Source organism: Eublepharis macularius, chromosome 8 (assembly GCF_028583425.1).
Source record: "Eublepharis macularius isolate TG4126 chromosome 8, MPM_Emac_v1.0, whole genome shotgun sequence".
Taxonomy (NCBI): domain Eukaryota; kingdom Metazoa; phylum Chordata; class Lepidosauria; order Squamata; family Eublepharidae; genus Eublepharis; species Eublepharis macularius.
In genome coordinates, this window is record NC_072797.1 from 23011076 (window position 1) to 23026083 (window position 15008).

The 15008-nt window shown below is 41.3% G+C and overlaps 1 protein-coding gene across 2 annotated transcripts in view; it reads right to left on the minus strand.

Moving 5' to 3' along the window:
* Positions 1 to 7087: 7087 nt before the first annotated feature.
* Positions 7088 to 15008, minus strand: part of RANBP3L (RAN binding protein 3 like) — a 64768-nt gene continuing 56847 nt past the window's right edge. For both annotated transcript variants that reach the window (XM_054987249.1, XM_054987248.1), the window contains one exon: positions 7088 to 9803. In XM_054987249.1, the coding sequence (XP_054843224.1) occupies positions 9690 to 9803 (114 nt within the window). In that variant the 3' untranslated portion in view covers positions 7088 to 9689. The remainder of the gene's footprint in view (positions 9804 to 15008) is intronic.

Sequence of the window (15008 nt, forward strand, 5' to 3'; positions counted from 1 at the left end):
ACCCACCCCTGCTCCTCCTCCTCTCAAAGATCCCGCTTCTGGGCAAGACTCCAATTCCCTCTCTGCGCCTGCGTTCGCCTCGCCCAATCTCCGCAAGCCGAAACGGGGGAGGGGGGGGGGAGAGAGAGAGAGAAGCTGCCAATCCGTCTGACCCCGTCCTGCGGCCTTGGACGATAGGTGACAGGCTTTTAGTTGTGCGCATGCGCGCAGCTGTCACGTTGGTTGTCCCTTTGATAGGGCAGAAAGGGAGAGTTGGACCCGGTGGAGCGGATGGGTTAGGGTTGCCCACTCAAGATTGTAGAATTCCTGGGGATTGGGCGAGAGGAGCCTCGGGCAGGTTAAGGTACCAGAGTTCTTGTCCATGTTGGGACGTGTATTGCTGCAAGGAGTAGTTTGAGGTTGGGGGGGGGGGCTGTGTGTGGACAAGAAAAGGTTCGGTTGTTGTGGATTTTTCGGGCTGTATAGCCGTGGTCTTGGTGTTGTAGTTCCTGACATTTCGCCAGCAGCAAGAAAAGGTTTGTCTCCCAGTGCCAAATAACCCCTCACTCACACAAATGCACGTACCAGTAGGAACTCTAGTACCAGAGCCTGCAATAAACCAAGATATCAACTTTGCCCACATATCCATTCCGACGATACAATCACTGGACCTAACAACAACAGCTATCTCAGGCTCATCTTGTTCATCTTCCAACGTTAAATGTGCCATCAAGTGTCAGCAATGCCCTTCAACTCTCTATATTGGACAAACAGGTAAGTCCCTTCCCAAGAGCATGAATGGACATGCGTTTGATACCAAAACTCACAACATGCAAAAACCTGTGGGAGAATGCTTTAATCTGCTACTCCACTCCATCCCTGACCTAAGAGTAGCTTTCTCAAGTAGAGAAACTTCAAAGGAAAATTAAAATGGGAGATTGCTGAAATTGAGTTTATTTGCAGGTTTGGAACAATGGATCTCCCAGGACATAGGACATTTCTTGTATTACAACAAATGCTAATTTTACACTCTTTGCTCCCATGGTCTGTTTGGCTAATTTCAACATAGCCAGCTTCCTGACAATCTAATTTGCAATACCCCTCCCACTCTCTGCTGGACTTTAAAGACTCCTACCTTTTTCCATTCCATGTGTCTAATGAAAGGAGCTCTCAAAAACTCACACCCTAGAAATCTAGTTGGTGTCTAAGATACTGGACCTGAATCTTGCTCTACTACAGATCAACACTGTTACCCACCTGAAATTAATCAATAGAGTGACTGAAATCTTGATCAGCAAAAAAGGTGCCCCTTGTTGATCAGGCGATTTTTTAAAAATCTAAAAAAAAATCTAAATGTAAAAAGTACATTATTTTTTATGTATTTACATTGCATCATCACAGTGCATGTGACATAAGGGAAGACATTCTCCCAAGGTATATTGAAATAGTGCATGCAGTGGACAATGGAGATATTCTGAAAATCCTTTGTAATTTAATTTAATTTATTAGATTTATATTCCGCCCTCCCCACACCAGCAGGCTCAGGGCGGATTACAATTTGCATACATTTAAAATACATCTAACAATTACACAGTTTAAAATTATAAATATATAAACATCCTAACATTTAAAATACATATATGTATACATACACTTTTGCTCAGCAGCATAATAAAATGCACTATATGCATACACAAGGCACCTCCCTTTCACCTTCACCAGAGCATTTACAGTGGAGCTCAACAGATGGAGGATGTCGCTAGTGGGGAAGGCACAGACCATGCTCGACTGGACGGCATGTATTGATTATTTTATCCTGCAAATTTATACAAATGCTTTAGATCAGAGAACATGCTGAACCACCTGTTTCTTTGTATGCCTTTTTTTAATGATCTCATTGAGGCATACAAGTGAAAACATTATATTGGAAATAATATTGTAGATTTTTCTAAGAGGATGTTGTGGATCTGGAAATGTATCTTTCCTAAAAAAAAAATAAACATGAGAACTACCAACTTTGACCCCTTAACAATTTCCCATATGTATGCTTTCAAAGAGATAATTTAAAATACACTTCAGGTCCAATATGACTGCCAAGTGGCTGCTTCAGATGGCAATTACTCGTGTAGGTACAGTGATTTCTGTAGGCTTATAATGCATGCAGAGGTGCATCCTTCTAAACTTATTAACTCCAGTGGACTTAGACAGATGAAATGCTGCTTCAGATTGCACTATTAAACTAGATTAACTGTGCCTAGGATTGCACGTGTGTACTGCTTTACTGGGTCTATCTTGATTTCATCTATTACACAGGCAACATGTGGGACCAATCTAAAATAAAGGAAGCAATTATTCTTTCTTCTTGTGTATGTGTGTAATTGTTTTCTCTTTGCAGGAAGGGTTATTTTATTAAAACTACATTGTTTACATGCTCTTGACAGAATGTCACCGATGTCCCTCACAAAAAAATAGAATGTTAACATAAGCATCAACCAAGCACTTGATTTTAAACAATGTTTTCATTACTGTTTTTTGTCACTGAACTAGTTCATTTCTAAAGACTGTATAAGGCTGTAGAAAGACTGCAGATACAGTTTCTTTGCAGAAATCTGATCTGATCTTAGCCCCTTCCTCACTATCCCAGAAGTCAAACCGAAAGGCATGCAGTCAGCTTCTCTGGGCCTTTTCTATTACACAGGCAACACGTGGGACCAGTCTAGAATGAAGGAATCAATTATTGTTTCTTGTGTACGTGTGTAATTGTTTTACCTTTGCAGGAAGGATTATTTTATTAAAACACCACATGCTTGGTCAGTGTGGTGCCATTCTTTTTAGTCTGCACCATGTCAAGATGTATCAGGATTGATGAGTGCTGGTGCTTTCGTCACTGATGCCATCATCAGTGATGTCACAGCTCCAGCCTTTTCCTTCCTTCCTTCCTTCCTTCCTTCCTTCCTTCCTTCCTTCCTTCCTTCCTTCCTTCCTTCCTTCCTTCCTTCCTTCCTTCCTTCCTTCCTTCCTTCCTTCCTTCCTTCCTTCGCACATGTGATGAATTGATGCATTGCGGGAACGCTGGGTCAATCTATTTCCTGGATTTTCCCCTCTCAATTCATCAGTGCATGATCCTATACTGGATTTTTTTAAAAAGGTGTAAAAAAAAAACAAGTGGGAAAGGAAAGAGGGGAGGGAGAAGGAATGGAAAGGAGGGGGAGTGGCTGGATAGACAATAGTAGCCAATCACAATAAAGTGGGCTGGCACAGAATGGGAGCCGGCTGAAGAGGGTAGAACACTAAAAGATGAAATAAAGAGTGTCCTTGGGGAAACCGCCGACTGGAAAATTGATTTTTTTAAAATGTCAGGATATAAACTCTCCCAGGAAAGAGAGCTGTGGAAAAGCTGCATAGTAGCTGGTGTGACTACTCATGGCAGTAAATTGGGTGCCAATGATCATTAAAAAAAAACACTGCAGTATGGGAACTGAATTGTTGAAATTGTCCCATGCAGAAGGGGTTCTTGTCAAAATGTTTTGGATGAATTCCCGAAATCAAGAACCGCTTCCATGCTATACAGAAAGTACAAATTCAAAACATGGACGAGCTTGAGCAATTCATACCATTAGGAAAAAAAATTCCACAACCAGTTAAACACCCAGTTTAAATGTAACATTGGCAGACTAGAGGAATCTACGCACATGACTTCATCTGTCCTCAATGTCTTGTTTAAACTGGGCTGCTGTGCATGAAATTCTGCTACGCTTACATTAACATACCAGTGAAAAGCTACAGAGACCTCTGGTGTGCTATATTGCAGAAAACCTGGATGACCCAGTGATTACTGATGGCTTAGTTTGAACCCAAGACCAAGGAGATTTGGGTTGAAATTGCCACTCAACCATAACTGGCCATGGGAGTGATCTTGGGCCAGTCACGTTCTCTTCATGTAAATGACCACAGAGGCTTTTTGAGAGGATAAAATGTAGGCTGGAACAAGAATGCAATCACGTTGAGGTCCTTGGAGGAAAGGTAGATTTAAAATGCAATATACAACTTAGGCTGTGAGGAGCCCTGTGGCGCAGAGTGGTAAGCTGTAGTACTGCGGCCCAAGCTCTGCTCACAACCTGAGTTTGATCCTGGCGGAAGCCGGGTTCAGACAGCCGGTTCAAGGTTGACTCGGCCTTCCATCCTTCTGAGGTCGGAAAAATGAGTACCCAGTTTCCTGGGGGTAAAGTGTAGATGACTGAGGAAGGCAATGGCAAACCACCCTGTAACAGAAGTCTGCCAAGAAAACATCATGATGCAACATCCCCCCATGGGTCAGTAATGACTCAGTGCTTGCACAGGGGACTACCTTTACCTTTAACCATACAATGGATAATGGATAAGCACAACAGATATAGATCAGAAACTATCACAACCCGTAGGGTACATTGTCACATGAAGCTGCCTGATAACTGAATCAGATCTTTGATCCATTAATATCAGTTCTTTCTACTCAGCCTGGCAGCAGCTGGGGTTGAATCTACCTGAGACCTTTTACGTGTCAAGCAGATGCTCTACCACTGAGCCACAGCCCTTCCCATTGGTACCACTGTCTTGTCTAGTGCCCACCAAAGCAGAGTTGCAGAAAAGGATATTACTCTGCTTAGGATGGCACTAAGAATTGCTACATATGATGATGATGATGACATGAAACAGGGGTGCCAGAATTCTGGAGGAAAGAACTATATTTGGCATTGCTTATTTGCCTGTTCATTTTAAAATGTCTCTTGAAATTAAACATAAATAAAATATGGATCATAAAAATGGCCTGTTTTTATTAAAGCCAGTTGGACAGGCAATTCCATTGACCTCCATTTTCTGTATTTCTCTGTGTGTGTGTACATGGAGAGAGTCTTGCTGGAATTTTAAACAGTTAATGCATTTCAAAATGGCAATAAACTATCCTGAAAATGCAGAAATGTGGCTGAATTCCAGAAAATAAGTGTCACTTTCTATGGAAAGATAATAGTTGAAACAAGGAGTGCTGAAGAAGGTATATAGAATAGATATCTAAGAAACACAAACGACAACTTCATTTCATTACGTATGTAGTTAACATCATTTTATTAGATTAATAAAATCCCAAACACTGCATATATAATACTTTACTAGCTTGTCCTGTGTAAATAATATATACTAAAACAGCACATTTTTAAAAACAGCATCAGGATATCAAGGATAAAAATCTCATATCATTTATGTATCTCTGCTAATGGAGCCAACATGGCCCCTTTATAATAGTATTTTTAACTTTGTCCCCATAGATTTGTAGAACTAATAAAAGTGTTCTTTCACAGCCTATACAAGTAGCTTATTCAATATTAAGTTTGTATGTGTATTTATTTGTAGATCTGATTCACTTTGATGTGTAACTGTGAACAGTCAATTGAAAATAACCCACTACCACAACTTTATACCCAATGATACACATATTCAGTCAGAAGTAATTCCCATTCAAATCTGTAGGACACCAGTGTGGCATTGTGGATAGAGTGTTAAACTAAGATCTGGGAGGCCCAGGTTTGAATCCCCACTCTGCCATAAAAGCCTGCTGGGTGACCTTCGGCCAGTCACATCCTCTCAGCCTAACCTACCTCACAGGGTTGTTGTGGGGATAAAATGGAGAGAATGATGTTGAGCCTCTCTGGGTTCCCATTGAGGAGAGAGGCAGGGCATAAATAAAATAAATTCCTTTTAATATTTTAAAAATGTATTCTGCTTTTCCCACTTTAAGCTTTAGATAAAATTAGGATTGGGTATTAATGTCTACAGTTTCCCCCACCCCCGCAGCGGGATAAATGCCATAATCTGAAGCTTGTTTTTCTGAGGGAAATATTACTGTCCATCTTCCTGCTATTTGTTAGGTATTTTCTGTTCATAAAGAGGAGATCTGTTTGCAGGACATTGCCCTATATTGATTAAAGAAGAATGACCATGTCATATCCTTCTAAATCCATTGAAGGGTATCGCTCTGTTAAGGACTGCAATGTGAATTTTTATTCTTGACACAAATTCTTTGAAGGGCTTTAACTGTTAGGTTACAGACCTTGAATCAGACTATGCAAATCAATGGGGATACACTGCAACGAGAGCTCAGTGGGAGGATGCCCTTTGACCTCTTGCTAAACAGATTAGCTTTGCAAACAGCTGGGGGTTACTTCATGGTTTATAGCTATGCATTTGGATAAGAACGGTTCAGAGTGGTGGGGTTTGTGTGGCTTTTATGAGCAACAGTTTAAAGAACAGACAGAATGGTGTGATGTGGTAAGTTACACAGGTGAGCTTTGCTTTTGCTGTACTCGAGCGTCCATTTGCACAGGTCTCAAAGCCACAGACCACCTGACCGAATTTGGTAGCTGCACTCTGTTAGCTGGAGAGGCTTTATCAGCAAAAAAGAAGATTACCGTCCTTGTAGGAACAACAGGGTCTCTTCAGCCTGGCCAACTCATTAGTCAGCTGATTGTAATGTGTTGATTTACGGCTAAACTCAAATAACAGATTAGTCTTCAAGAACATGTAGAACGTGATGGCCCTTTGCTAGTAGGAAGCTTTTCTGTCACCCATTAACATATACTGTGTGTGATTTGGAAAAAATTATTCAGGGCCTTTTTATAAATCCTTATAACCTATTGGAGTTAAAAGTATTAATCCTTCACTGTATCAAAAATAGGCAATCAAGCTGCACTAAATGTAACTATAATAGTTTAGTAAAATGACTTGCTAGAACTAAGATTCTAATTCTGACTTGCCTGTGGACTCACTAGAAAGACTTTAAGAAATTTCTCCCCTTTTGCTTCATGGTTTGTGCTGCTACGGCCCCAGCTAGCTACCAAGTAGGTTACTTACACGCAGGGCTTTTTTTCTGGGAAAAGAGGTGGTGGAACTCTGTGGGTTGCCCTCGGAGAAAATGGTCACATGGCTGGTGGCCCCGCCCCCTGATCTCCAGACAGAGGGGAGTTGAGATTGCCCTCCGCGCCGCTCCAGCGGCACGGAGGGCAATCTCAACTCCCCTCTGTCTGGAGGTCAGGGGGCGGGGCCACCAGCCATGTGACCATTTTCAAGAGGTTCAGGAACTCCGTTCCACCGCGTTCCTGCTGGAAAAAAGCCCTGTTTACACGAACCAATAGCAGATCCCTGATGCAAAGTCCTCATGTTGTTTCCCTCCCAAATGCAAGGACTTTGTAAGGGGTAGCTATAATAATAATGTATATACCATTCTTCTAGACAGATGAGTGCCCCGCTCAGAGCAGTGAACCAAGTTAGTGTTATTATTATCCCCACAATGCAGCTGGGGCTGAGAGGAGTGGCTTACCCAAGGTCTCCTCTGAGCTCATGGCAGTAGTGGGATTCAAACCAGAAGAGGGCTGACTCACAATCCAACCACTTAACCACTATGGTACAGCAGTTGCTATAGCATCATAAGAGGTAAGGTTGGGCAGAAATTTGGAGTCATGAATGGTTCAAGGGCCCTGTTGTACCCCATCTACTTGGCTCCTCTGACTTACCCTGGCAACAGCTGGATGGGAGGGAGGAGAGGCAATGCTTCTCAATGATGCAAAGCATGTGCACTGCAGATAGGCTTCCTGGAACAATTGCTTTAATGTAGTGCCATCTTGGATGAAGGAGGTGCTCAACCTACTTTCGGCCATGCTGTTTCCAGCTGGTTATCAGTAAGAAGACCTATTAAATGGGATTGCAATGGGGAAAAGGACTGGGGATAGCAGCAGCCTCAATTCCTGACGTGTAAAATGGAAAGAAAGGTAGGTAGCCCACATTGCGGGGAGTTGTACATATGAATGACATTAAAAAACACTTTCCGCTTAAGAAATGCTATGCATAAATGGAAGGAACAAACTTTAAAACCACAAAATAATGGCTCAGCTTTGTATGCTACACTATATACCACACTTTGTATACTGTAATGCACAAATGGCAAGGCACATCAACAAAAAATAGGTACCATTAGAAGTTATATTTTCCCTAAATACTTCATTTCTCCCTTTAAAAAGCAGTAGTTATAATATTTAGAGTTTTTATTAGAAGCTCTGAAAATGTTCTTTGGACTATTGAATATGAAAAGCTGAGAGACACATTCTCAGCAAATAATATTAGCTTTTAAATTTCGCATATAAATACTAAAATGATTGCCTTTGGTACAGGATATCTCATGTGGGTAAGGCAAAACTTTCAGCAGGATTTAAGAATATTTTGGATTGTAAGTAACCATTTGCACATGCAAAATAGATAACTGTTTATATAATTACATATTTAAATCAGGCAAAAAAGGAGTAAACAGATGATTTTGCAAATATTGCTGTCTGGTTTGTCACCTGCCCACCTGAAAGCTTCAGGTGTAACTTAATGCTTACGTTAGTCTAGCAAAATTCTTACTGTGCAATCCTGAACAGAGTTACACCTCATAATGGAATTAGAACTCTGCTTTGAATTGTACTATCCTAAGAACACTTTCCTGGAAATAAGCTCAACTGATTAAAATGGGACTTACTTCTGAGTAGACCTGATGAAGATTGCTTCATTACAGGGCTAGAAAGTGCACATGTACTCAGAATCCTACTTAATGGGGCTTACGCTCAGAAAAGTGTCCCTAGGATTTTATTCAGAGGAGTTAGCCGTGTTAGTCTGTAGTTGCAAAATAGTAAAGAGTCCAGTCGCATCTGACGAAGAGAGCTGTAGTTCTCTAAAGCGTACGCTACTATAAAGTTGGTTAGTCTTAAAGGTGCTACTGGACTCCCTGGGATCATATTGAAAGTGATGGAAATCGAGTGCAGAGTACAATCCTCAGGACAGTTATTCCAGTCCATTTGATTTCAGTGGGCTTAGACTGGAGTAACTTTTGCAGAAGACTGCACTGTCAGAACCCCTTCCGTTAATGTTATATTGATATCCAATAAAGCAGCAAATTTTACGAAGAAAAAATATAATTTTAATAAAATAATTTTAATATTTAACTTTATAAACATTTAGCTCCACACTAGACTATTGTCCCCACTACAAAAACACAGGTTTCAAGCACAGAGTGAGCCTATAGAATAAAGCATTCCTTGTTGGGTTGCTGTGAAGTATTCCCCCCAGGCTTCCCACATGTATAACATTTTCACCAGTTTACCTCTGTTTCTACTGGTTAATTATTATTTTCATTCGTAGTCTTCCTTTCTCTTGGGGATGGGTTGATCCCCTAAAATAGCCCTACCATACACAAAGCACTTGGGCATAAATATCAGCTGTGAAGTTTTAAGATTTCAAACATTACAAAATGTTTATAATCATGTCCAAAGTGGATTTCATGCAGATTTTCACAATCTACCTTTGTATAGATAAATCTGTTTTGAAATAATGTGCTAATTCATACATGAATGATGAACTCCATCAATGTGATGAAAGAAGCTGGAGTGGGATTATCTTCTTTTTCATTAAAATTGTTCTTAAAGTTGATTCATATCAAAATCTGAAGATTTTTTTAAAAAGTATTTCTCAAAGAACAGGGACCATTCTCTGATGTCTCTCCTAGCTGAGTATGAAAGGAATGATGATTGGTATCCTTAAAGTGCATATTTCACGTATCCTTAATATATTGCTTCTAATGTCTGGAAAAGTGAGTCTTTGCCTCATTAATAATAAAACAAATGCACAACTTCCTCATGACCATGAGATCACTTAGGATAGTTCAATAAGACGAAGGGATTTTCCATTCTTACTGCTTCAGTCAGAAGTAGTACATTGTCAGGAACAAACCACAGGCTGTCTGCGGATCCATCGAGAATGATCTGAAGAGGGAAGCAAAGCAGCTGGTCACTTAACAGAATTAATAAAAAATCAGCAACTATTAAATTACAGGATGTTACTTGTAAATAAAACGAACTGTCATAAGCATTAGAGACAAAAATTCAGATACAAAGTGAACCTACAGATCAGCAGAAATGAAGGATGGAAGTATGAAAAAGTCAGGGACTCCCTTCAGACTAAAAGCCAAACTACACAGGTTGTGTTGGGAACTGGGATCTCATAATATCACTTTAAAAAGCAGCCATAAGTGGCAATTTGATTTGGGGCCAGGGAATTGAGACGGAAGGGATTCAACCACTCCTCTTCAGCATGGGCCATCGTCACACGGGCATAAATTTAGTGCGAAAATGGCGCAATTTCCCGGCAAATCCCCACCTTATTCCAACACTGATGCAAGTTTCTCTCTTCTACTTTGATCTTGATATTCGTGATATTATCCGTCTCAGTGTCAATGTCCCGCATCGATGTTTATCGCCTCACCACGCCACAGGCCCATCCCTCCATTATTCTTTTCCGCTTCTCAATCCCAGAAGCCATTTCACGCGCGTCTCGAGTGCACCGAATTTTTTTTTTAAACTAAGGTCCCTATATCGCTATTGTGACATTACACAATAAAAGATTGCAAACTACTGAAGATAACAACTCAAACCGACTGAATTGCCCTAAGAGACCTTTTCCCTTTTACCCAAAACCATACTTCGAGAAAAAGGCTGTCTTTAGTCATGTTCAGGTTTGCGTTTTTAATTTTTTTATAACAGTATAATGTAATAGCGATATAAAGCATACTTTTATCTGCCCTTTTTGGCAGACAAAGGGCTATTTATGGAATTTTAAAATTGGAAAATAAAAGGGTCAACCAATGTTCTGGCCACTCCATGGGCGGGAAAACTGGGCAACCTATCAGGCTCGTTCAGGGTTGGGATACTGTCATGTTTATATAATGAAATTTCATTATAGCAGAATTATACGGGGGGGGGGAAGGGGGAGGAGTTGCTTCTGCGCCCATTCGAGAGAACGGCACAGAGCGCTAAGGTGTGAACAGCTGGAAGCGCGAAGAGGTGCGAGGTGACGGAAGGAAACATTATGGTGCTGATAGCAACGAGGACGCTATTTGCTGGAAATGTAACGGAACATATGCCCGTGTGACGACAGCCCATGGTTTCCTCAATAGAAATTGACAGCTTCTCTATCAGTGTTAAAGGGTAGGGCAATTCCTACTAGGGAAACAACGTGGGTTACTGCTATGTCTGTCTAATAGATATCTGCCTAGCCAAATAGGCTCCTGATAAATTAATTTGAAAGGGAAAAAATTTAAGTCCCTCTGCCCTTACATCATCACTGTAATTCAGATTGGTTGCTTACAAAACCAGTCATGGATCTCCAGCACAACACAGGGTGCTTTCACATAGGGGCAATTCCCTTTTGTGGACTTGTTGCTGCTGTGAATGTAGAGGCATTTTCACTGGCAATGGAGATTTCACGCTGAACCGTTTCCCATGATTTTTCTCCATTCTCTGATACGTACCATTTCCCCATCCCCACGACTTTTTGCCAACATTTTTTAAAATGGTAGTCTGCCAAGAATGTCGTGATGTGACGTCCCCCCATGGCTCGGTACTTACACCTTTACCTTTAGGTGGGAGGAGGGTTTGGTGGGCTCAGCAATGTGATTTGACAATCAAGACTGGAGAGGATTGTGTTGCAATTGTGTTGTTTTCAAAGCTCTGCAAATTTGCATTTGTATACCCTATTGCACTGTTTATTGAATGTTCCTGTTGTTGACTGTATTGACTTGCACTGTGTAATCAACCTTGAGTCCCCGTGAGAAAGATGGACTATAAATAATGTAAATAGATAAATAAAATAAAAAGCAGCACAAATCAATTCTGGAAGACGTGGGCAGACAACAGAGAAAACACCCGGATGTTGAAAACAACATTTGCCTGGATTCTTCATAAAATAATATGAATCAGTTATTACCATTATGGACAAAACAGGCAGTGTGGTGTCAGCCTTAAGACCTTTTCAAACAAGACTTCCTTCAAGATCTTCTCAGTTGTCCTCCCATACCAAGACCTGGGCAATTTCAATTCTCCCCCTAGCTTGTCTTTTTGTCTCTCAACTGCAACGCCCTTTGGCCCCAACAACTCCCACTACTTATACTCAGAAGAATGTATGAACATAAATCCAGTAAATTATAAATATAAGCTTTGTATTTTTGTGACATCATGATTTAAAAAGTACACATTATAAGTTCTTTTAAAAGATGTCTATCCCTCACTCTCTGGAGTCTGCCCCCAGGTAGTTAACTACAGAAAATGAAACAATATACCATTTGTATATAGAATTAAATCATATTAAAAATGGCTGTTTTTGCTTAAACGGCAGCAGCCATCTGCAGTATTTTAAAACAGCAAAATCGACACCAACACATATAAAAGCAACAGCATAAAAATAGGGATGGAACAGGACAGGGGCTAAGATTCAGTCAAGAGACTAGAGGAATAAAGATGTGATGCTCTTGCACCTATAAGTGATCTTCAAGGGCCAGGAGAGAACATTCCACAGGAAGAGAACCTCCATCACCAAGATCACATCTCCAGCTGCCGCCAACCTTAACTCTGGGGGCAGGGGCCCAGGAAGACCTTAAGTATGGGATGATTGGTAGCCCATCTCAAGACATCAGGGACTTAAAGCTAAGTACCAGCACTCTGAATTGTGGAGTCTGGTAAGAGATAGGCAGCCACTGCAGATCTTTCACATACAGGTGTGATGCAATTGTATTTAGGCTTGCTAGGTTGCCCACTTTGGGCAGACACCTCCCAGCCTCCAACGTCTCCAGCCTCCAACAGCTATTGCTGTTTAAATGAGCAGTGAGAGCCAAAAGTGAGGGGGGAACGGCATTGTGAAATAACACTTCTGTTCTTGGCTAGTATTAGGGTTGCCAGCTCCAACTTGGGAAATTCCTGGAGATTGGGGGTGGGGCATGAAATATGGAGAAACCTAGTGGGGTTTGGGGAGGGAAAGGACCTTGGCATGGCATAATTCCATAGAGTTCACCCCCAAAAGTAGCCATTTTCTCCAGGTGAACTGATCTATGTGGCCTGGAGACCAGTTGTAATTCCAGGAGATCTCCAGCCACTACCTGGAGGCTGGCAACCCTAGCTAGTATCCAAAAGCTTGGCATGGCTCTATGCCTGATGAAATGATGCAGGATAAAATGACATTTGGGTGACACTGAATTCAGTCACATCTTAGTCAAAGTAAACAAAAAGCTGCTGTGTCCTAAATATTTCTGTACAAAATGAGTTACGAATTCCATCACCTTTAAATGAAGTGTAAGATTGTTTGTTTTTTAGGAAGACTGTTTAAAAAACTTGTGTCTTGCTATTTTCTGTGGCAACTATTTGCGATGGGAAAAATGCTTCTACGCCAGTTGCATTGGTCGACATCCAGAAGTCAGTGTGCAGGACTGTGTTCAACTAACTGATGGACCTTTTATAGGTCTGTTGTGCTGATTTATGCATGTTGGTTCCATTCTGGGATGAAAATACCCAGGACTAACAGCACAACAAACTAACGTGCTCTATTAATTTCAAAGGGACTTCAAAGAGCATGCTTTGTACAAAGGGGCATACTCTCAAAAGAAGTGTGCATAAAATTGAAGCCTTAACTGTAACATAGCTGAACTGTGGCCAGAAATAAGGGTGCCAGCCAACCAAAAATAGTCCTGATTTGGGGGGTGGAGTAGTACATTCTCCAGTAAAGCAAGGGGCAGGTCCATTTTTTTTTCCTTGTTGGACTGTACACAGCTTTTGAACAGGCCTCTGTCCCCAAGCCTGCCAAAAGCTAAGGCTCCCAGTTCCCTGGCTCTACCCCAGACCTACTCTGCATTCTGCCTCCACAGGCACTGGCAAGAACCAGCATTTTTTATTCTAAGCATTAGTAAGCTTCACCAGGAAGTCCATGCATACCGTTGTTTTTCTATGAACAGAGCAAGTTCCCTAAATTTTCATTGTAAGCTAACACTGGGTTTTCTCACCCGGTTACAGGTGAGTAATGCCAAATGTGCTGTCCAAGACTGACAAAACTGACTTATATACACAGAGAGGTAGATCATTAATAAATTAAGAAAAGTCTGATTATAATCAAGAAAGATAACAATGTATTCTCGTGAACAGAACAGTACTTAGTAGAAAACTGGAGCTGTTCAATGGATAAACTTTTCAAACTGGAACATCAGAACTTTCAAGAACAAAGCAAGGGAGGATTTTGAGCACTCCGCACACGTAACACACGTTACACACTCATGCCTGCCAATTTTGCAAAGCCCTCACTTGCGTTGTTACCCCTTTTGTACATCCTTTAGACCAACTGTAGTCCCCCATGGACTTCAACAGATGGAAGTGGCAGAGGTTACTTTTGAATTTTCCATTACATTCTGAAAAGGACATCTGTGTTACTTTTAAAACTAAAAAGCAGTTTCCTTTCTTCAGCAATGCACTTGAACCTTCAAGGAAAACCCCTAGCTGTTTGTGAACAAACAGGCCGATCCCCCCTGTATTTAGATCATAGCTAAGGAAACAAAACACAGTGGTTGAGTTTTTATTTGCACAAGTTTTGAGCATCCTCCCCTATACTTGTTGTGAGGTAAAAGAAAAATGTAGCAGCCCATAATGGAACAGGCAAGCCAGAATTGTGGTTTTCAATATAAAGTGGTTCTCAAGGGGTTTTAGAAAAAGTCCACTAAATTCTGATCAAGAATGCCATCTAACACATTTCCAAAGGAGTGGCCTTGCTGCAAAAATAAACAAAGAGTTTTAGGGCAACTGAAAGATTCATACACCTTCTAGTAAAAACTTCCATGGACTTAAGTTCACTTCATCAGCTACAAAAGGTAGGTCCTCACTTGGCAGACATACAGAGTTGCCAGATGGGGTCTGGAATAATACCGGACCCCGGAGGAGTGGCAGGCACGCACCTTTTTTTAACATTCAGGTGTGTGCTCATGCCCTGGCACAATGACATCACTACTGGAAGTAATATTTTCGTGCCAACTCAACTTCCGGGTGCCTAGGCTGTTTAGCCTCTTCCATCTGCAGGAGGTCGGCCGGGTGCCTAGGTTGGCTGGCCACTCCTGGGTGGCACAGTGCAGCCTCAAGAGGCCAGCCAGGCAGCCCACTCCT